Source organism: Gopherus flavomarginatus, chromosome 2, assembly GCF_025201925.1.
Source record: "Gopherus flavomarginatus isolate rGopFla2 chromosome 2, rGopFla2.mat.asm, whole genome shotgun sequence".
In the NCBI taxonomy this organism is placed as follows: Eukaryota; Metazoa; Chordata; order Testudines; family Testudinidae; genus Gopherus; species Gopherus flavomarginatus.
The window spans coordinates 79,875,562-79,897,167 of record NC_066618.1 but is presented as its reverse complement, the minus strand read 5'-3'; the positions used below and the strand labels follow the sequence as shown (position 1 = coordinate 79,897,167).

The 21,606-nt window shown below is 44.9% G+C and overlaps 3 protein-coding genes across 8 annotated transcripts in view; 2 read left to right on the top strand and 1 right to left on the bottom strand.

Moving 5' to 3' along the window:
- The window catches only part of ENTPD3 (ectonucleoside triphosphate diphosphohydrolase 3), a 43,514-nt gene extending 36,533 nt beyond the window's left edge, over positions 1-6,981 (top strand). For all 5 annotated transcript variants that reach the window (XM_050938423.1, XM_050938422.1, XM_050938424.1 and 2 more), the window contains 2 exons: positions 3,549-3,686; positions 6,015-6,981. In XM_050938423.1, coding sequence (XP_050794380.1) covers positions 3,549-3,686; positions 6,015-6,248 — 372 coding nt within the window. In that variant the 3' untranslated portion in view covers positions 6,249-6,981. The remainder of the gene's footprint in view (positions 1-3,548; positions 3,687-6,014) is intronic.
- Positions 1-21,606, bottom strand: part of POMGNT2 (protein O-linked mannose N-acetylglucosaminyltransferase 2 (beta 1,4-)) — a 271,191-nt gene that overhangs the window by 44,651 nt on the left and 204,934 nt on the right. The window lies entirely within an intron of this gene.
- RPL14 (ribosomal protein L14) lies at positions 16,866-21,352 on the top strand. Of its 2 annotated transcripts, none has more exons than XM_050938562.1 (6): positions 16,866-16,967; positions 17,821-17,922; positions 18,918-19,012; positions 19,889-19,988; positions 20,455-20,508; positions 21,252-21,352. In XM_050938562.1, the coding sequence occupies exons 1-6, from the start codon at positions 16,965-16,967 to the stop codon at positions 21,312-21,314; spliced, it is 417 nt and encodes a 138-aa protein (XP_050794519.1). In that variant the 5' UTR covers positions 16,866-16,964; the 3' UTR covers positions 21,315-21,352. The 2 variants fall into 2 exon arrangements, with proteins under 2 accessions (XP_050794519.1, XP_050794520.1); XM_050938563.1 differs by having other exon boundaries at positions 20,643-21,352.

Sequence of the window (21,606 nt, the reverse complement as noted above, 5' to 3'; positions counted from 1 at the left end):
ATGAATTCTTTTCTTCCTTTCCCATGAGTTTCAAGTTCATTCCAAACTATAAAATAATCCTAGGGTACTTAAACGATGGCCCAGGTTCATGAAACTTTTTCCATGATCCTGGGTTGAGTTTCCTGCTTGTAGTGAAACAAGGAATTAGACAAAATGCAAACATTTTCTATTTCATTCTTTGAGTCTTGTGCACCTGTCATGTCACATCACGGCAAATGGATCATATTTTTGCCAAAAAGAAACAAAGGGCATGACTCTCATCTGTGCTCAGGATCCTTTATCCTGTTCTGGCAACATAGAGAGGCCTTAAAAAGTGGGTAAGTTGTATAAAAGAGCCTTACTGTAAATAAGAATCAGGCCCAGTTCTCCAGGAAAAACCCTTGTACTGAACAATCTAGATCTTTACAGTTATCAGTCTACAAATGAAGACATTTTCAGGAAGACCACTTTTTGCTGAACTTGTAAATTGACTATCAGCTCAATGGTTACGGAATTGGTGATCACACATGACCAATTTACAACTTCAAGGTGAAAGTTTTTAATGCTGCATCTACACGTGCAGCTGGCCATGTGATTCCCAGCTCAAGTAGACCTACTCACAGTAGCTCTCATCAAGCTAGCAGGCTAAAGTTGTAGTGTAGCCGCAGCAGCATGGGCTGCGGTGAGCAGACGTGCGGGCTAGCTGTCCTGGGTTCAAACCCACTTGGATCCCATGGATATGTACTCGAGGCAGCCAGACCATGTACTCTGGGTGGCTAGTCCATGCTGCCACTGCCCATGCTACCAGTGCCGCAGCTACTCTATTTTTAGTGAATCACACTCCCAGCTCTAAGTGTAGATGTAGCCTAATCAAAGCCTTTCCCTGGCACAAAACTACAATATTAGTTATATATGGGGATTGGTCCTGCTCTGAGCAGGGAGTTGGACAAGATGACCTCCTGAGGTCCCTTCCAACCCTGATATTCTATGAAATAAGTACTACATAGAATGTGTTTCAGTATTTGCTTTTTAATTTGGTTGTGACAATCATGGTCCAGACACCCCAGGGGACAACAGAAGATTTAAACCACAAAAAAATAAGCAGTTAAATCAACTGATTGTTGCCAGTGTTTTGTACTACACAAGTATATTGAGTAAAGTCTTTTATGAAAGCTTGTAGTATTCTGAACTCGATGGTCATTCTGAGCTTCGTATTCTGAGTGTGTGTGTGTGTGTGTGTGTGTGTGTGTGTGTGTACAATTATCATTGTAACTCTGGTGTAACTCCAGCCTCACCTCAGAACAGAGCGGAGAAGCAATCAGGTGGGAAGGGGCTACCTCCCTAACCAGAGGAGACCAGTTTTAAGAAGCCATCAATTGGTCCAGCTCAGAAAAAACTATGGTGGACCATTGGAGTTAATGGAAAGACATTTAGACAATTCGGATTTCCCCCACTTTTTGATATTTATAGTGACTGAAGGGAAAAAAACCTGAAAGTCTTCTAAAATGGAAGGAGGTTGAAGTGAAAGGTGTCCAGAAACTGAGGGACAGTCACTTGGTGTGGGTGCTGTCCGTGAAATGCTGGATCTTCCCTATGGCTAGGGGACATGCTGGGAAACTGTTCACAGGCAAAATAACTTTTCTGATAAAAGTGATTTTCTCTAATGTGAAAGTATAAAGCCTGAGGTTCTGTCTTTGTTTTTTTACTATGTAACTTGTATATGTTTGCTCTCCCTTGCTATTTCATCTTTGAATCTGTGGCTTTTCTGTTAAATAAATCTTTCATTTATTTTTACCACAAGCAAACTGTATGCAAACTGGCATACAAACAGTGTATGTCAGGATGAGGGGGAGGGGGAGACAGTGAGAGTGTGTCATAGTAAGCTGGTGTCTGTGGGGCTGGTTTCACACTTTTGGGATGATGAACCAAAGGGGAAAAGTCTGAGTGCCTGGTAGTTTAGAACTTGGAGGATGAATTTGGGGAAACCTGGGACTGGAAGGGCTGCTGGTGTCACCCTGCAAGGAGTAACCAGGCTGGTGAAAGCCAGGGTGAGACCTTGTGCGTTTGGGCAGGCTACTGGTGTCAGGGGTCTGAACCAAAGCTGCATGAGGGCACCAAACGTTACAGAACCACTTGCTGGTCTGGGTTGGTCCCCAAATGTCACATTGGTGTCTGCTCTTCGTTGCTGGTAGTTGTAGGGAAGGAAAACTGACGCATATTAGTGTACCTGCCTATTGCAATGGAATCATTAGAAATTGCTTATCTCCTTTATAGTTTATAATATCCAAAAAGAACCCTTGAGACAGGGAGAGCCTCAGTATTACAAGGGTGTTTTTGTTGTTTTTTTTGTTTTGCTTGTTTGTTTTGAGGAGAGGAGAGAGAGCTTGCTTACTAAGAGCCATTATCTTGATGTAAGGATTCAATGCAATAAATCCAGAAACAACTAGACTTCTCTGTGTACTAAGTGTACAAAGTACACTTAGTACTTCATCCTACTCGAGGATGAACATTTCCATTAACTAAGATGGGAGCAAGATTGGGCCTGGAGGCAGATTTATTCATCGAGGTCACCAGGAGAATGAGCATAATTTAGAGTGGTCCTTAAATTTGAAACCTGCAATAAAGCTATGCTGGGCCCCAAAGTGGCACTCTGCCACCTGGCATATTGCTATTTCAGGCTGCAGTGCTCTGTATTGCTTGGTATTTTTCCTCTGTTTTTAAGGGTTTTTTTGGTTTTGTTTTTTAAATGGGTTGCTGTGTTTGTACCCTTCAGGTCACCTCACTGTCCTCATAGCCCCTCTGGACCTCACCAGCACCCTTGTCAGTGTTGAAGGAAGTGGGGGATCATAACTCTTCATGCATACTCAAACTGTTACCACACTGGATACCTTGAGAGAGCATCCCACTCCAGAATGATCACCAAAAAAACACCCCACTGATATGCACAGTATTTGACCTACAGGACTTTTTGTGTCAAGCAGCCATACTATCTTCGAACCCCTTGTAAAATCTGTACTTCTGTACTGCATCAGCATATCCTGCAGATGATATTCTGATTTTTAGCTACATCAGTGTAAATCCAGAGTAACCTGAGTGACCTCAATGACGTTATTTCAGATTTACATTGAGGTAGCTCAGTCCACAAACTGTCCCTGTGTTCTCTGATAGCGCTCCAAACTACAATTTTATGTCCTCACGATCTGATCACTTGTTGTCACACTTAGCATGACCATGCAAGCTTCTTGAAGACCTTGCCCTGAAATTTATTACCACAATTTTAGATATGCTACTAGGATCAGATAGAAAATGTATTGTAGACTAACAATTTCAATCTTTCATGCAATTTTTATTTTTAATTGTTTATAGTACAAAATACATCAACAGTACAGTCACTTCCAATTAAATCACCATGTCTATTTGCCTACAATAATAATTTTCTTAGGATGCTTCTGAAAACAGCTGGTAAATGCTAATTAGATTGGGAAGTGTACTTTATGCAAGTCCTTCTTAGTCAAAAGAAATTTTTGATATTTTAATTTACGTGTTGATCCTATTTATTTGTTTGTTAGCTTCCATTTATGCTGCCTAAGTTTGACGAAGCATATGCTAGATCCTACTGCTTTTCAGCAAACTACCTCTATTATCTGCTTGTACATGGATATAAATTTAACACAGAGACTTGGCCCCAGATACATTTCCAAAAAGAAGTGAGTATTAATTCATTGTTTTTATTATTAACTATTATTAACATGAAGAAGAATTTGGAAAATAGTGACGGAAGGACATTTTACCTTTCAAATACATACTGATTGTGGGCAGCTTCTGTAGAAGATTTTTAGATATTTAGAGCTAAGTAAGGGCTGTGTCTTTACCTCCAATGCCAACTCCAAATGATTCTGGTGGTGACAATATGATTCAGTGATCCTTGATCCTTTAGAATATTAAAGAATGAGATGAAAAAATTCTGCTCTCCATTATGCCTGTGCAAATCCACTGAAGTCGCTGGGGCTGCGCAGCGGTGTGTAATAAGACGGCAATATTTGCCTGAAACACCTTGCCATGACCAAGTGAGTTCTGTTGACTCACTGTGTGCCAGATAACTTGTTACCACCTGGATATAAGGGAGGTGGGAATGGCTGTCTGGGGAGAGAAGATGTAAGGCATGATCTGAGCAGTCCTGAAGGAGGGACCATATGAGTAGCTAAGCCTAGTGGGGAGATGGTTTCAGCTAACCTTTATCTTATTACTCTTCTACATTAACAGCCAAACTCCAGGGTGGTGGGTACGAGTTTGGATTTTACATGCTCTATCTGTAGAGCAGTTTGAGAAAGATGTTCACTTACAGGATGTAACAGAAAGCAGAGTGTGGCCCAGTATGTAATGATCTATCCAGATGGGATCCCATTGAAATCAACAGGACTCTCTACAGGTATCAGGGTCTGCCCATAAAAATCAAATGGCAGGACTGGTGCCTAAATGAGGCCACTGAAAAGCAGGCCTCTACATTGCCTTGTTTCTTAGGGTTGCTGGGGTGATTGACTTGTAGGTTTTACTACTTTTACTGAAGTGTAGAGGACAGGACTGTAAACAAACTTTCTGCCCCACCGCCATTTAGATTCTGTGACAGTTACAGCAGTGTTTCCTCTGAGTAATCAGACTCAGCTATGCTGTGATCCCTTCCTTCCTTCCCACTAGAAGACTTATTTCTGAAACTTGTTTCAGTCAGATTTGTAAACTCTTCATGGAGCTTTCAAATGGGTTAGCATTGGCTCATTACAACATGAGGTAACACAAAATGAAGAGGAGTGTAGGTACTGTACAATAAGAGTAATCCTATCACTGCACTTGAGAACAAGACATCAAGAAATTCTGAGCAAGATTTTTCTAAATAGCAGAGCTCCATTTTAGCAAATCCATCAGTATAGAGAAGGAGAGAATTACACTGCCATCCTTGCTTTACCATGTAGGGGCCAGCTGCCAGAAGATCTCGAAGTAGGTAAATTAACTCCTATGCAAAAGGCCAGCACGAGGGTTATTTTGAGGTCTTTAACTAGAATGTCTCTGTTGCATAAGCTTTGTATTGGTCCTCAGCACAAGGGTGAATTTCACTTATGATTGTTCCCCCATGGCCAGCAGCACAGAAAGTACTGATCAAAGTGAAACACAAAGTACTTATTTAAATGGACATGTTTCTGAATAACAAAGAGCAGTGATTTCTAGGAGTGCCACCAGGGCCCAAACCTGACAGGCGAAGAGATGACAAACACCCACTCCTACAGTGTCCAACCAATCCGCCTAATCTCACAATCCCCCTTTCTCCTGCGTTGAGCAAAAAGAAGGGGGTCAATAACTTTATAAATATCGGAGCTACAGCAATCAACAATATTGCACTAGAATGGGAGTTAATAATAATAATAATTAATAAGAGTGACTGATTTTGGGGCTTTCTCCTGGCCTTTTTTTGTGTGTGCCATTTTATAAGAGGCTGTCTTTTGAAAATTCAGAGTTAAAGTGTGTGTGTGATTTTTTTTATTTTATTTTTATTTTATTTTTTAAATTCAGGTATAAGTAGCCAAACACTAGGATGGTGAAAGCAGAGTCCAGTTCTATGATTGTTATGCTTGCTAATATCTTAAATTGTGCTTCACACTAAAATACTATTAGTGATTGGTGTGATGCACACACACTTTAAATAGGATAGATTAAGAAAAAATAGATGAGACAGAACCATACCCTACTTATTCTCAGTGTGGAAATCAATCTGATGTCTTTATCTCAATTGTTTAAGCCAAATAATATAGAAACTCAGATAACAAAAAATCATGGGTAACTTTACAGGATTCCTCCTTCATTCCTCTATGTAATGTTGAAAGATTTAGGAAAGTAACTGTTCTCTTAAAAATCCTTGCAAGCCTTTGCTAAGGCCTTGCCTCCAGTATTTTTAGAACAATTGTCAGTGTCAGCTGTGCTGCAGCTTTTGGGTTCTTTGGCATTTAGCAAAAAAGTTGATAGGAATTTTCTTTTTCGCATTTCAGGTTGGTAACAGCAGTATAGCCTGGTCTCTCGGTTACATGCTGAACCTCACCAACATGATCCCAGCAGAAAGCCATCTGATCCAGCTACCTGTGAACCCTTTTTTGTTTGCTGGTCTCCTCTTTTTCTTCACAGCTGTGGCATTGCTGTGTCTCATCTTTGTTGTTTACTTGTGTGTTGTATCATGCATGCGAAAAAATATCAATCATATGGACCATGTACTTGCTACAGAATGAACAGACTCAGTGACAACACAAGACAAAAACTTGAAATGTTCTTTGGAGAACTGCATTTCAGAAAACCAAGGGAGACATAAATCAATATATTTATAGAAAAAGGCCAGAAACATAAGTAGAGTGGAGAAAAGAATCAAGGAAATGGTATTTATAATGCATTGGATTCCTCAAGAGAGGTCTCAGCACTCATTGCTATAGACTTATGGTGTTACACTATAACAGGCAACTAGTCAGTAAACTGTTTTGTTTGTTAAGCATTTGGGTGGGTGGGTGGGGGAATAACCACTATTCACTACAAGTTATTTTGGCATAAAAGTCTAAAGGAGACTTAACTGGTCAGTAGTTCCAAGATACAAGCAAGAGGACAAAACCATAGGCCAAAGGAAGATAGTGGCAATACTCATCTGTCGAATTGAAGCTAAAAGAAAAACTCATTTCTGAAACAGGTAAGGACATTGGCCACTATCTACAGGTTGTAACTGCAAGGTGCACTTAGGTGTTGTTTTTTTTTTTTTTCCCCCTCCTATTTTCATTACCATGTAGAATATGACAGAAGATTTAGGCTACCATGTAAAGTTGATCACTAAATTATTGAACAACTCCCTTCTCGTTTAGTTATTAAAAAAAAAACCCAAGCCCATGATTGTATATTGCTATACATTTTGACATTCAGTATATCGGAGGCATCAGCAGCAACTCTGTAATAAAGGTTGGATCAAGATTTGTCCTGAAAGCAAGCCTCAACTCCCTCTGTTTTGTACTTTAATAATTAAACAGTCTCCAAGTGCGCCATACGGACTCCAGAGAGCAACTGAATTTTGTCATTTTTTACTAACTTTTACAAAAGAAACATTTAAAAGGGCTTCCTCACCAAACTGTTGACTGGTTGTCCATACACTTGTTTGGGTCCTAAACAACCACAGACTGTCCAGACTTCATATTCAGATAATATCTAAGCCACAGGACCCTTCGGAAACATTAACACACAGAGTTATTCCTCTCATTCATTGACAACAGGGATAGGGGGCTAGACTCTGTGGGAGAGACATGGCAATGAGGCATGGGCAGAGATGTGGGGTGTCTGGCAGAGTAAGCAAGTCTTTGGGGAAATGGGGTGGTGGATTTGCAAGGATGCATAGGTCTGGAAGAGAAGAGGCTTGTGAACAGAGGAATCAGGTATGTATAGATGGGGGCTGGAGTAGATCCCACTGTCTGAGGCAGCAGTGCCATGGGCAGTCCTTCAAGTGCCAGTGCCTCAACACAGACACTCGGCTCCTTCAGCACTGCTGTTCAGCTCTTGGGGGCACCAAGCAGCAACCAGATGTCTGCACTGAGACATCTCATCAAGAGCTTCCCAATGTGCAGTTGCTTTGGTGCTCCTGGGAGCTGACCTCAGAAAACCCAGCACTGGTTCCCTCTGACCCAGGCCTTCAACCAAAACACTTTCCACATACCCAAAATGATCCACCTGACCTCTCCCCATCTCTGCTCTTTCTGACCACCTACCTACTCCTTTACCTTCCCATCCCCTCAGTGCTGCCCACCACCCTAGACGCAGTGAGGGGAGGCAGGAGTGAGGATGTTGGAAAGGGCAGGGGGGCTATAAGACAGGTAAGCAGGGCATGGGTGGCAAGTCTGTGCCCTGGTATTGAGGCAAGTGGCAACAGTGTATTAACTGCTGTCCTAGTGCTGCAGCTATGCACTGGAGACCTGAGGCAGCTGTGCTGTACGACCCTGCAAGCCCAATGCCTCAACACCAAGCCACTTGGATTCTCTACCCCAGGCTTCATATACAGCTCCATCCCTCCAAGCCAGGCCTCTCACCTAAAACTGGGAAAACCTCCCCATGCATCTTCAGGTTCCCTCAGCTCACCTCACATTCCCATTACCTCCCCTTTTGCTTCCATGTGCTCATCATACAACAGCACTATGTGGAGCCATGGAGGGAGTATGAGTGAGAAAGGCGGGGGTGGTGAACAGCCAGAGCATGAAAGAGAAATCGTGTTTGCACTGCATGGGGCCAAGAGTGGGAGCTGTAGAAGAGAAAGGTGCAGCTCCTCCCACATGTCTATGAGTCTCTGTAGTCCCATGCCCTGGCTGGATCCTACTCCCCTAAAGACACCAGCTGGAAGACATCCTCACTGCAATGTATTGCCCCCATACTCCCAGCATTGATGAGTTCTTCAGCAAGCTCTAGACGAGGGGGTTGGTGGGTAACTTTCTCACCCCTTGCTCATATTTTCAATTTTCTCCTTTATTTCTAAGGTTTTATTTACACACTTCAAATTAAATCCTGTTAAAACCTGCCAGATGAGTTGAAAAGGATTGTAACATCTTTTTATTGAAATAAAAGGGTCCAAATATTTTCTTGATTAAAAAGAGACAAACTAAGAGCACATTTTCTCTGGTTCCTTGATCAATGCCTATTTCTTGGTCATGGCAGATAACATTAGCAGGGTAGAAACATCAAGATGTTTGAAATGATCTTCCAAAGAGATGAAAAATTGGCAAGTTGAACTGATCTTGTGAAATACTGGGAATTGTGGGGGCTCAGTACCCCAAAATCTCAGTTTCTCAGTGCCAGGTCTTCAGGAGATATTCCTCGAGTGGTTAAAAACTGATCAGCAGAGATAAGCCCAGTGATTTTCAAAGGCACAAATGGTTATTAAGCCCCAACTCCTATTGACTTTCTGTGCAAGTTATGTGCCTGCCATTTGTATTTTTGAAAATCATCCCCCATACACAAAATTCAGCATTAGAGACCCACTTTGAATTCACATATTTTGAGAGGGGTCAGAGTTGTGGTTTGGATACAACTTTCATTTTTTAAGAATGGTTATATTTTGAATCAGATTCCAAGCCCCCTGAAAGTTCAGGCACATTTACACCTAGGGCTTTGTTTCAGGTTCACCTCTTGACTCCAAATGTACATGCCAAAGAGGAAAAAATAAAACCAATACATTTCCAACCTACAAGCATGCTGACCAGAGAAAGAGAGAGTAGAAATATTGCTGCCTGAGACAAAAAGACTGTTTCACAGAAAGCAACACCTCTGTCAGGGAGAAGGATTTAAAAACTAGCTGCATAGGAGAAACATGAGAAATGAAATGGAGATGTCAATGCAAGTAATTTCAACTCATTGTGAATTCATTCTTGAAGTTGAAAAGTGCCTAGAACTAGACAGGACAAAGCGCTAGCATGCAATACAGAGAATAACCCTACACTGATAGGTGTGACGGGGCTAATGAGCTGCTGTGGGCTGGAATGGCCCCACTCCTCTGTGCCTGCAAATCATGCCAGGATTGGAGGAGGAGTTAAAAGGAAGGGAACCCAGACTTGGGCAACCTTGGGAAGGGAGCAGACTGCTGATCTGTTCCAGCCCTGAAGAGAGGGCTGACAGCCTGCAGAGGAGAATGAGCAGAAGGGGAAAGAAGCCTGATACTTTACACTGGAACCCCAGTGGATAGTGATACTTGTCCAAGGGCCCCTCTGAAATAAGAGAGGTCCATACCCTGGAGGGAGCTACAGACAGCTTTCTTTTCTTCTATTTGACCCCATTCACTGACTACAGACTGTCTTGTTGTTTTGCCTGGCACCCCAAGAGGGACTGAGACTTCAGAGGCCTTGGCCAGAGGGTTGAGCACTGGACCATAAGAAAGATGCCCTGCAACACGCGCTAAGATGGGGGATAATTGAACTTGCTTGTGTTCCCCATGTAGCATCTAGAAGGGGTGCCCTATCACAGACAGACAGTAGGGGAATGAACCATGATTCTTCTATCTCTAATTTTTAAAGAATTTGGGGAAGAGGGTAAAATCAGCAAAAAATTTAACCTGAAAGTCATGCTGAAAATTCCCCAGTTGGGAAATGGCCTATGATGACATCTAGTAATATGGTCCCATCATCATCTGTGATGTTAATGGGTGGCACTCACAGGAGCGGCGCCAGGGTTTTTGGCACCCTAGGCGAGGGTCCTTCCGTATCCCCGGTCGTTGGCGGCAATTCTGCGGTGGGGGGGTCCTTCCACGCTTCCGGTCTTCAGGGCACTTCAGCGGGGGGTCCCGGAGCGAGTGAAGGACCAGCCGCAGAATTGCTGCTGAAGACCTGGAGCGCGGAAGGACCCCCCGCCACCTTATTGCTGCCAAGGATGGCAAAATGCCGCCCCCCCAAATCCTGGTGCCCTAGGCGACCGCCTAGGTCACCTAAATGGAAGCGCAGGCCCTGGCCACCCATGCTTACTTCATTGGTACTTTTGAATATTTTTTTCTTTTGGGAAGTAACAGGAGGGAAAGTTAACACACATGGCCACCTTCTCAGCTAAGTTTACACACAACTGAGGTAAGGCTAATTTTTCAAAAATATTAATAACAAGGAATAATTAACCCTTTCTGTGCTTTACATCCACACACCCAAGGCCTTCGTCAATGGCATCCCATTATTGTAATGGCACAATAATAGTATGTATAGTATAGTCAAAGGCCCCTGCTGATACTGCTTCAATGGCTATAAACTGTACCCCTATAATATGGGTCACCTAAGTGGCTATTCATATCTCGTGTCTTTGATAAAGAGTTAAATCCCATTTCAAATACTGAATTTTAACAGACCATAACCCAAGTTTGGTATTCCTCTGCGTGTTAGCAATTCATGAACTCAATAGTAAGCACTGTATTCCTCTGTCAAGGAAGATGTAAATACAGATTTGTGGAACTTACATTTATGCAAATTAGATGCAGCCCTCAAGTTCCTACCAAGTTGTGAAGACACCCACTGGTGCTGTCAAGTTTGAGTATCTCTGATCTAAAGGTGAAAGTCATAGGAAAACTCCTACATTCTCCTTATCTCAGGGGTGGGCAAACTTTTTGGCCTGAGGGTCACATCTGAGTATTGAAATTGTATGGCGGGCCACGAATGCTCATGAAATTTGGAGTTAGGGTATGGGAGGGGGTGAGGGCTCCGGTTGGAGGTGCAGGCTCTGGGGTGGGGCCAGAAATGAGGAGTTCAGGGTGCGGGAGAGCGCTCTGGGCTGGGGCTGGGGTGTGTGGGAGGGTGAGGGCTCTGGCTAGGGGTGAGGACTCTGGGGTGGGGCTAGGGATCAGGGGTTGGGGATGCAAGAGGGTGCTTTGGACTGGGACTGAGGGATTTGGAAGGCGGGAGGGGGACCAGGGCTGGCGCAGGGGGTTGGGGTGCAGCAGGAGGTCAGGGGTGGAGGCTCCAGGTGGCACTTACCTCAAGCAGCTCCCAGAAGCAGTGGCTTGTCCCCTATCTGGCTCCTATGCGGAGGCGTGGCCAAACTGCTCCGTGCGCTGCCCTGGCCGCAGGCGCCGCACACCTGCAGCTCCCAGTGGCTGCAGTTCCCGACCAATGGGAGCTGCAGGGATGGCGCTAGCGTGCGTGCGGAGTCCCTTGGCCGCTTCTATGCATAGGAACCAGAGGGGGGATATACCACTGCTTCTGGGAGCCGCGCGGAGTGGGGCAAGCCCTAGGCCCCGCTCCCCAGTGGCAGCTCGAGGGCTGGATTAAAATGTCTGGAGGGCCAGATATGCCCCTGGGCGGTAGTTTGCCCATCCCTGCCTTATCTTCTGATTTGTCAAGTACCTAATGAGCAACAGATGAAAAAAGCTGATCATTATTATCAGTCCATTACAGAATGGAAGAAATCCAGAATTGCTGATGTGACCTTACACCTGTTTACAAAAACAATACTATGAATTTTGGGTAGGGTTTTCAAAAGAACGTGAGGGAGTGAAATGCTCACCGACCCTTTGTGAACTGTTCCTTGGGTGCTAGCCTACAACACTCACACTGAACAATAAAGCACTCATTTACTTTTTAAAACATCTTCTAAATCAAAACCATATAAAACACCACAAAAATTATATATCAGATACATTTGAATTATTTCATTACACCACTTACAAGGACAGAAAATCAAGGGTTTCACAAAGCCCTTGTTCTCTGTGTCATACTCAGAATACTCCTCTCATTAGCAAAATGGTTTTGCTAATGTTTAGATAAGTAAAAATCTTCCAAAATCTGAACCACATCACTATCGGTATCTTGATGTATATACATTAAAGCCAGCCCTGTGAGTTGACTTTCACATAAAGAGCTTTGTAGCCATATCTTGACTGTCTGCAATACCCTTATATGTTTTCCAAAGCAACACTGATTGGCATGGTGGCCAAACAGAGAGAGAGAGAGAGCAATGCTGAGATCAGGATAGGATGCTGGGGTCAACTCTAGAAGAGTACTGAGAATGCTGTTTGGCTGTTCATCCCTTGGACTGTCTATCCATTTTTCATGCCATCTTTGTAGTTCTGCTTTAAAATGATCAAGGATAGAAAGGTCCACTTTGTATGCATCATACAGAGCCATATTTATTCTCTAATACATGCAGTTTATCTGGCACAAGGAACTGAGCAAGAAAAACGTGAAGAGCAGTCTATCACTTGCTTCTGATGCGCTGAAACTACATGATCCAGGAATGGAATGAATACATTCTTCCTGTCATATTCTCTAAGGTCTGTGGCACCAATGTTATCATAAAGCTAGGATATTTTACAACAGCTTTCAGCATGGTTATGATTTCTGAGAAAGTGTCAAAAAAGTTAGTCACTTGTTGCACTGCACAAGAGTGAACAATTGCTGTGTTCAGTGTGTGCATCTTGCAGGCTGAGTACATGGCTGGTGGAAGAATTTCACAAATTCTTGCTTTCTGACCACTTACATTGCTCACCATGTTACAGCTGTGGCCCCTCAAGCAGTTCCATCTGTAACCCTCAAGAGGCTCTATACGGCTTTGTGTTGTATCAAAGACCTCTATAAAATCAATAAAGTCTTCATGGAGTTCTATTTACCTGTCACTCATTTCAAATTGCCCCAAATTTCATGGTGCCCTAGGCAGCTGCGTGCTGCATATGCGGCAGCCCCAGCCCCAGCGACCAGCCCTATCCCTTGGCCAGCCCCCCCTGCAAGCGGCAGGGCAGTCCCTAGAGGGCTGTGGGCCCTGGTCAACTCCCTCTGCCCTGCCTCTTACCCTTCCCCCCTCCTCTGCCCCCGGCCCGCCCCCATTCCACCTCTTCCCCCAGTGAACCTGCACTTACCGGCAGCAGTGGGAACCAGGCCTCAGCCCACTCTACTCCGCCAGCTCCCAGCTGCGGCACTCCGCTTCTGGCCACCGGTGAGTGCAGGGAAAGGATCGCCCCCCACACTCACTGGTGGCGGGAAGAGGAGAGACGTGGCCCCAGCCATGTCGCTCGGGTTGGGGAAAGGACCGCCCCTGGCTCTCACCAGCAGTGGGAAGCAGAGCTGGGAGCTGGAGGAGTAGAATGGTCTGGGGCTGGGCTACTCCGCTTCCTGCCGCTGCCGGTGAGTGGGGCAGGGGATCCCTTCCCCCAAACCACCTTCTCCCAGTGACACGGCTGAGCCCATGGGGGAGCTGCATAGGGCACCCAAATGGCTAGGGACGGCCCTGAGTGGATGTAACGTACAGCCAGTGAAATGTTTTCTTTTGCTGGACAAGCACTAGCTGCTTCAGCAATTAAACTGAAAAATGGTTCTACTTTTACTCTCTCTATAATCTTTCTCCGTATATGGACTCCTATTAACTTTATGAGCTCATTTTGCGTTTGTTCTGATATGTCCACTGTACTACAGGGTCTATAACTAAGCTGCTCTTTCAAATTAGAGTCCAATCCTGTGAGATAACATGAAATCACACATACAATCTTAGTGTTTATTGCCTGTCCCCTCATTAAAAGGTTCTGCCTTCCATAAAAGATGGTAATTTTAACTATTTGTTTCAGAGCATGCTGATTGCAGTCTGTACACTTTTTGTGCTTAAATGAAACAAATTCATCTGACTTCACTATAGCAAGAACATGTTCTTTGGATTTGCTATGTTTCTCAAGTATTTTCTTGCCATTTGACCAGTCTTTCAAAGGAATGGAAATCAAGACTGCTTCCTTGTTGTTTAAAGAACAGTCACAGAACACTCCATCCAGATGTTTGGTGTAATGTGCAAATCTATACTCTTGTAAGAGCTGCACACTACAACGACATTAGTGTTTTAGGAAACTGAAATTTGAAGGTAGCAACTTCTGAGTTGCTAGGATGTCCTTCTTCTGATTCTCAGCCAAGATTGCATGATTTAGATGGGCAATGTCCTTATTCCTCTGGAAGCCCTGTAGAATGTCCTCACCTCTCAGTCTTTGTTTGGCTTGAGGAATGGCTGCTCCTCTATAAAAACTTTGTTTTACAATAGAAAGATTCAGTACTTCTCCATTGTGGCTTTCCTCAGCCTTTCTTCCACATGTAACTTCACAAATAGTATCTTGGTCCAGAGACCTTTCTGGAATTACAGAAAGGAAGGCAAACATCATTACTGATGCATTGTGAGCTACATGTTGGGAGTACCTTGGTCATCGTTATTCTTATCATTCACAGAGCTGAGCACGTGTACACATTTACTGGATCAGAAAGGAGGTTGTGATTTTGGGTAACTTCTATTTGTACTCTGGATCTGGCTTGGAATCTTTTCTCTTTTAAGTACCAGAAAAACAGTTTCTCGGCAGGGCTGACTCCATGCTGAGATAACTGGTGAATGAAAGCAAAGACACTTGTTTAACGGAGGACTAATAAGATCAATTATCCTCTCACATTGCAAAGGGAAAAACCCCACAGAAGCCAACAGCATTTAAAACATGCATTACCCGTGTGCAGCAAATGCATGGGCTGGTACAGGCTGTACCGTACACCATCACTACAGGGTAGGGCTGGCTTTAGGCCGATTCACTGGATTCCCGGGAATTGGGCCCCGCGCCTTAGGCGCTTTTAAATGTTTTTTACTTACTCCGGCTGCGGTCTGCTCCGGGGTCTTCCGTGGCCCCGCTCCCCTGACCAAAGCGCTGGCGGGAGCGCGGCTGCCCCACAGCCCCGCTCTCCCAGCTGGAGCTCTGGCCAGAGTGCGGCAAGCCCCGCAGTCCTGGCTGGAGCTATGCCAGAGCATGGCAAACCCCGCGGCCCCGCTCTCCCAGCTGGAGCTATGCCGGAGCATGGCAAGCCCCGCGGCCCCGCTCTCCCAGCTGGAGCTCAGGTCGGAGCACGGTAAGCCACGTGGCCCCGGCTGGAGCTCCGGCTGGAGCGCGGCAAGCCCTATGCCCCCGGCTGGAGCTCCAGGCCCTTTAAATAGCCCCCAGAGCCCTGGGGTAGCAGGGGGCTCCGGGGGCTATTTAAAGGGCCAGGGCTCCAGCTGCCTCTGTAACCCTGGTCCTTTAAATAGCCGCCGGAGCCCCGCCGCCCCCATGCATTCCCCAGGGCTCCCCCGGCTACTTAAAAGGTCTGGGGTCAGGTAGAAGCAGGGGAGCCCTGGGCCCTTTAAATAGCCCCCAGAGCCCTGGGATACTGGGGGTCTTGGGGGCTATTTAAAGGGCCGGGGCTCCAGCTGCCTCTGCTGCACCCCCTGCCCTGCACTGCCTGCACCAGCCCCGCCTTCACCTCCTGCAGCCAGCTCTACACCCCCTGCCCACAGCCAGCCCCTGCCAAACCCCCTGCCCTGTCTCCAGCCAACTCCTGCCACACACCCCTGCAGCCCTGCCCAAAGCCAGCCAGCCCCCCCCACACACCCCGCCCGCACCAGCCCTGCACTGCCTTGTCTCCAGCCAACCCCTGCTGCACCCCCTCCTGAAGCCAGCCAGTCCCACACGCCTGTCTCCAGCCCTGCCAACCCCTGCTGCACTCCCCTGCAGCCCTGCCTGAAGCCAGCCAGCCCCACACCCCTTGCCCTGCCTGCAGCCAGACCCTACCTCCGGTCAGCCCCTGCCCTGCCTCCAACCAGCCCCACGTCCAGTGCTGCCCTGCAGTTCCCAGGGCAGTAACCTGCACACCTGCTTCAATGAAGGCGGCAGGGAGCAGCTGGGACCCACACATGTGCACACCCCCAGGGTGTGGCAGGGACCCACACATGTGAAACGGCGATCGATAACAAATCAACAGCATATATGGTGCAATGTACATTATATAGAATTTTATTATTTATATAGTTATGGAAAGTAAATAATACACGGAAGAAATGAAAAAGATTTTTTTTTAAACTTTTTTTTTAAGTCATCCCTGCCAAGGCCCCACCGAAAGTGTTCTAGTTGGGCCCCGCACTTCCTGAAGCCGCCTTGGTACAGTGCATGCATGCGCTACACCACCTGTGTGCACCCCACCCTGCGACCTCCAGCGCAGACCTGCCCGGACCCGCGCGCTCTCCTTCCGCTCGACCACAGGACACACGCACACAGCTTCGAGGCAGACGGCCTCTCACGCATGCGCATTACACTAGCAAAGAGAGCCGCTCGCGAAACTACGCATGCGCACTGGCAAAGCCACAGTCTCACCCCTTCTATGCCCGGCATGCTTGTCACGCTTGCGTACAAAAGATGAGGTAAAAATCTTGACCCGCCCACCTCGACCGTTTGGCACGCATGCCTAGTGGAGATGAGGCGGAAACGATTCCCTTCGACACGAACCAGGACTGCCTTGCGCGCATGCGCACTTAGTAAGGCAACTCTCCCCCCTCCTTTCATCCCCCGTCGCAGGAGCATGCGCATCTGGAGCGCGAGCTTGCGCCCGCCTTCTGCAGCGCGGGTGCATGCGCAGTAGGGGATCGGAAGCGGCTTCCGGGCGCAGCGGAAGCCTTTCGCTCCTTTCTGCTCGCAGGCGGCCATCATGGTGAGTGCGTGCGGCCGCGGCCTCCGCCACCAGCCCGGACCCCCACCCCCCAGCCCGTGCGGTGCTGAGCCGCCTCCTCCGAGTGACCGGAGCGGGGCCGGGCCTGGGGACCCCTGGGCGGGGTGGGGGCCACGCCGCTCCGGGATCGTGTTCTGCGGCGCGGGGCTCGGCCGCGTCTTCACTGGTGCCTGCGCCCGCCCCCCCACCCGGGGAGCCCGACGCTCCGGTCCATTGGCGGGGCTCATCGGGCGGCCGTTGCCAGATTTTGCATACCCCCCCCCGGGTAAAGCGGGGAGGGAGCCTGCGTCTCCCGCGCCACCTGGGACCGGCACCGCCAGCACTGAGCTTATAGCCAGATTACCCCCGCCCCCACCCAGCCGTGAGCTCTGAGGGGAGGATTCCACCCCTGACCCTTCCTGTGGTGCCTGCCACCGAGCTGGTCCCAGCCCCGCGCAGACCAGTGCTTGCCTCCCGTCGCTAGGGATAAGATCTGTTCCCTCCCTAACAGGGGAGGGGAATGGGGGATGCAGTTTGCTCGGAGTACCATTGACTCCTGACCAAAATGCAAGTGAAATTGTGGGCCACTTTGTCCACTGGTTTCCCCTTCTGCTGTAGGGGCCCCCTCTGACAAGAAGGATTTTCAAACGGGATGCACAGTAGAAACACAAGACAAGAAGGAATAGCTGCAGATTCTGAAATCTAAACTGAAACTGGTCTGAAAGTGTTAGATCTCCTATCCCAGGCCATGGGGCAAAATGGCCCCTGCAATTGAAGGTTTTGTAGATAGCAATTCCTGGTTTAGGTTATACTACTTGTATTCAGACTCTCAATTTCAGTAAATCATTTATTTCAGGTGTTCAAACGCTATGTTGAGATTGGCCGAGTTGCCTATATCTCCTTTGGGCCACATGCTGGCAAGCTGGTGGCAATTGTGGATGTTATTGACCAGAACAGGGTAAGCTCAGAGACCTGTAGTCTTTTCCTCTCCCCAGTTCTTTCATCCTCTATTTTAAAAGTATTTTTTGTACAATATTAAAATACTTCAGATTTCCATATGTCAGTTTTTCCAAGGGTTACAAAGTTAAGGAAAATGGAATACAAATACTCATGTGCGTTGCAGGCTTTACAATTAATCTTTGTATGGAAACTCTTTGTTTCCCCTCTCAGGATCAATAGTAAGGATAAGAAGGAATGTCCTCTAATGCAGGGGTAGGCAACCTATGGTATCTGTGCCAAAGGCGGCATGCAAGCTGATTTTCAGTGGCACTCATACTGCCTGGGTACTGGCCATTGGTCCGGTGGGACTCTGCATTTTAATTTAATTTTAAATGAAGCTTCTTAAACATTTTAAAAACCTTATTTACTTTACATACAACAACAGTTTAGTTATATATTATAGACCAAGGGTTGGCAACCTTTCAGAAGTGCTGTGGCGAGTCTTCATTTATTCACTCTAATTTAAGGTTTCGCATGCCAGTAATGCATGTTAACATTTTTTGAAGGTCTCTTTATATAAGTCTATAATATATAACTAAACTGTTGTTGTATGTAAAGTAAATACGGTTTTTAAAATGTTTATGAAGCTTCATTTAAAATTAAATTAAAATGCAGAGTCCCACCGGACCAGTGGCCAGTATCCAGGCAGTGTGAGAACATGTGTGGATGAGGGAAAGGGGATGCATCTGAGAGCATGAAAGTTTCCCAGTCCCAACTCTTTCCTTTGACCTTCTGTGTTTGGGAAACAATGCTTTAAATAAATGCCCGTTGATCTTGCCATAGAGTTTGGGTAGTGTAGTCCACTCTTATGTTCTCCAGTGTTCCAAATGCCTAGTGCTCTCCTCCAGTTTGTAACACTTCATGTTGATGAGTCACAGTTTATTTGGAAGTAACTTTCTGTAGTCTGTATATTGGAAAAATGTCAGTGAACCCATTCAATCTCTCTTGTTCTAGGCGCTAGTTGATGGCCCCTGCAGTGGTGTAAGAAGGCAGGCTATGCCCTTCAAGTGCATGCAGCTAACAGATTTTGTACTCAAATTCCCACACAGGTGAGTTGTCTTTCCTTCTGGGCTGTTTAAACTTGACTTAACGTGAAGCTAATTTACGTTTTCTGTGATTTCGTGGAATTTTGTTTCTAAATTTTAGAAAAGATCATATGAATGTATAGGTATTTTCTTAAGTTATCCCGAAAGTCTTAAGTTTCGGAACTAATCATCTCTTTCATAATGTACTAAGCGATTTAATGATGTGTGTGCTGTTAAGACATAGCAGACCATATGATCATGGTTAAATCTAGTGGATCCATTGCTATGAGTATTGACAGTATGATTGACAATTAGCAGAGACTACAAGGAAAAGTTATAAATGAATCACAGTAATGCATAACTTCATGCATTGTCTCCTACACAATAGACTATGGCTACATATTCAAAGTGAAGTATTTAATGTGTTCTTTATTTGAAAAACTATGTACCCTATTTGTAGGTGGATTGAATTCCAAGTTTTTTCTCTCCAGCCTCTGTGATATATAAAATCACTAAGCCACAATCACTACTGGGTACTACTATGAGACCTACTATGCTGATAAAGTTTCCATAACTTTGAACTCATAACTTCTGTTTTTTACTAACCATTTTAGATGAATGCCAGGAGAATAGTATCCCAGTGTATCTTTCTAGATTGCCCCTCCCTTCAATCCTAACTGCCAACATAAGAAAGAAGTTTTAGTATACTTTTAGAGGACTTTGATTACATTTGCTATGTGTTTAACACCTTTGACGTGTACTAAAGATGTAACCGGTCTATGGGATTTTACTTCACTAATTTAAAATTGAAAGCTGGAGAAGCACGGAAGCAGTTGATTTGTGTATGATGATAATGCAAATAATGTTAATGTATGAGATTGATCAATTGTTTAAATGCAGTGCTCGTCAGAAGCATGTGCGAGTTGCCTGGGAGAAAGAAAATATTAACGAAAAATGGGCAGGTACAAGGTGGGCAAAGAAGATTGAAGCCAGAGAAAAGGTATGTTTGATCTGCAGTGTGATATAAAATACTCAACACTGCACTTAGCATGTTACTAAGGTTTTCAGATATAATCTAGTAGCAAAATTGAGAGTAATGTTGCAGAGTAAGACTTAAGGGCAGAGAACATGGGTTGTCAAGTTGTAACATAAGTTGTGTTACTGAGAACCAAATGGTTTTACCACTAAATTTAATCATCAATTTTTCTGTTTTGCCATGTCTACAAAATGTTTTTTGTTTGTTCTCTGCATCATCAGACCCTTCCCAGCTATGGAGATAAATGGCATGTACACTGATTTGTAAATTCATTTTTAGTGGTGGTTTGCAAATTTCTTTTGAGTTGTCTAGCTGAAAAGCACAAAACATTTATTTTTTTGCAAAGTTACATTTAGCTGTTTAAGGAATTACCGTTAACTAAAATCATCAGTGTTTAACTTTTAACTGAAGTGCAAATTTTCTTCAACAGAAAGCCAAGATGACAGACTTTGATCGCTACAAGGCCATGAAGGCAAAGAAAATGGTAAGTGGTTAAATGTACAGCTATCTTTGGATACTTGATTTGTGGTGTTTTAAAAGCAAATCTAGCTCTTTATTCTGAATCAGATTCAAATACATAATTCCTTATACTAATTTTTCTGTTCTTTTTGGACTCAGACTTGCAGAAAACTAGAGGAGCAATATAAATTTGCCCTGTGAGTTAGCCGATGCTTGTTCATCACTATTTTTTTTTTTAAACACTTAATTCAAGTTCAGTCTATATTTCTCTCTTTTAACTCCAAGGTAGTCTTCAAGGCTATGTACCAGACATCTCTGCAGGTGAAAACTGAAGTAGTCTCCAAAGTTCATTGATCCTTTGTGAGGGATTGCTGTTGACAATATGAAACACTACTTTCCTCCTCCTTCTCAGGGCCACACATTGCTTTAATAGCAATGCTGCCAACCTGTGAAAAAATAAACTGACTAGGGGTCTCACCCAGACTTGTAGCAGGGCACTACGACTAGGCTACCAGTCTGACAGCAGTCTTTTGTCACTCAGGCCATCAAAGTGTCTGAAATATATCACACCACAATATATATAGTGCACGTGATATCTTTCTGCAATTTCAGTAAAACCTACATCTGCTGAACAAAGAGTGATTATGCTAAAAAGGAGAGAATTTGAAAACCCAGAAAGTCATGAGTTAGCACAGATGTCTATAGACTGTTCATTTGCTGCTCTTATTAGACTTAATGTTACAAAATAATTTCTTTAATTTATTACAGAGGAACAGGATCATCAAGCATGAAGTAAAGAAGCTCCAGAAGCAAGCTTCCAAAAAAGCATAAACTGTCAGGAATCAAATAAAGTTCCAGTTTAATATACACTTAGTGTGTCTTTGTGTGTAATATTTACAAATATTAAGGTAATGTATATAGGTCACTTAGGGTCTTGCGCAAAAATAACTAACTGCCTGAGCAGTTTAAATTGCTATCACTTGGCGGTGCTTAACACATCATGAGAGCAGGCCCTAAACCAGCAATGAGAAATTACTGCTTGCTTTTCATGTGTTCTGGACTACAGTACCTATAATGTTGCATACTCAAGTTAATAGTAAATAGCCATTAAAATCCTCAAATA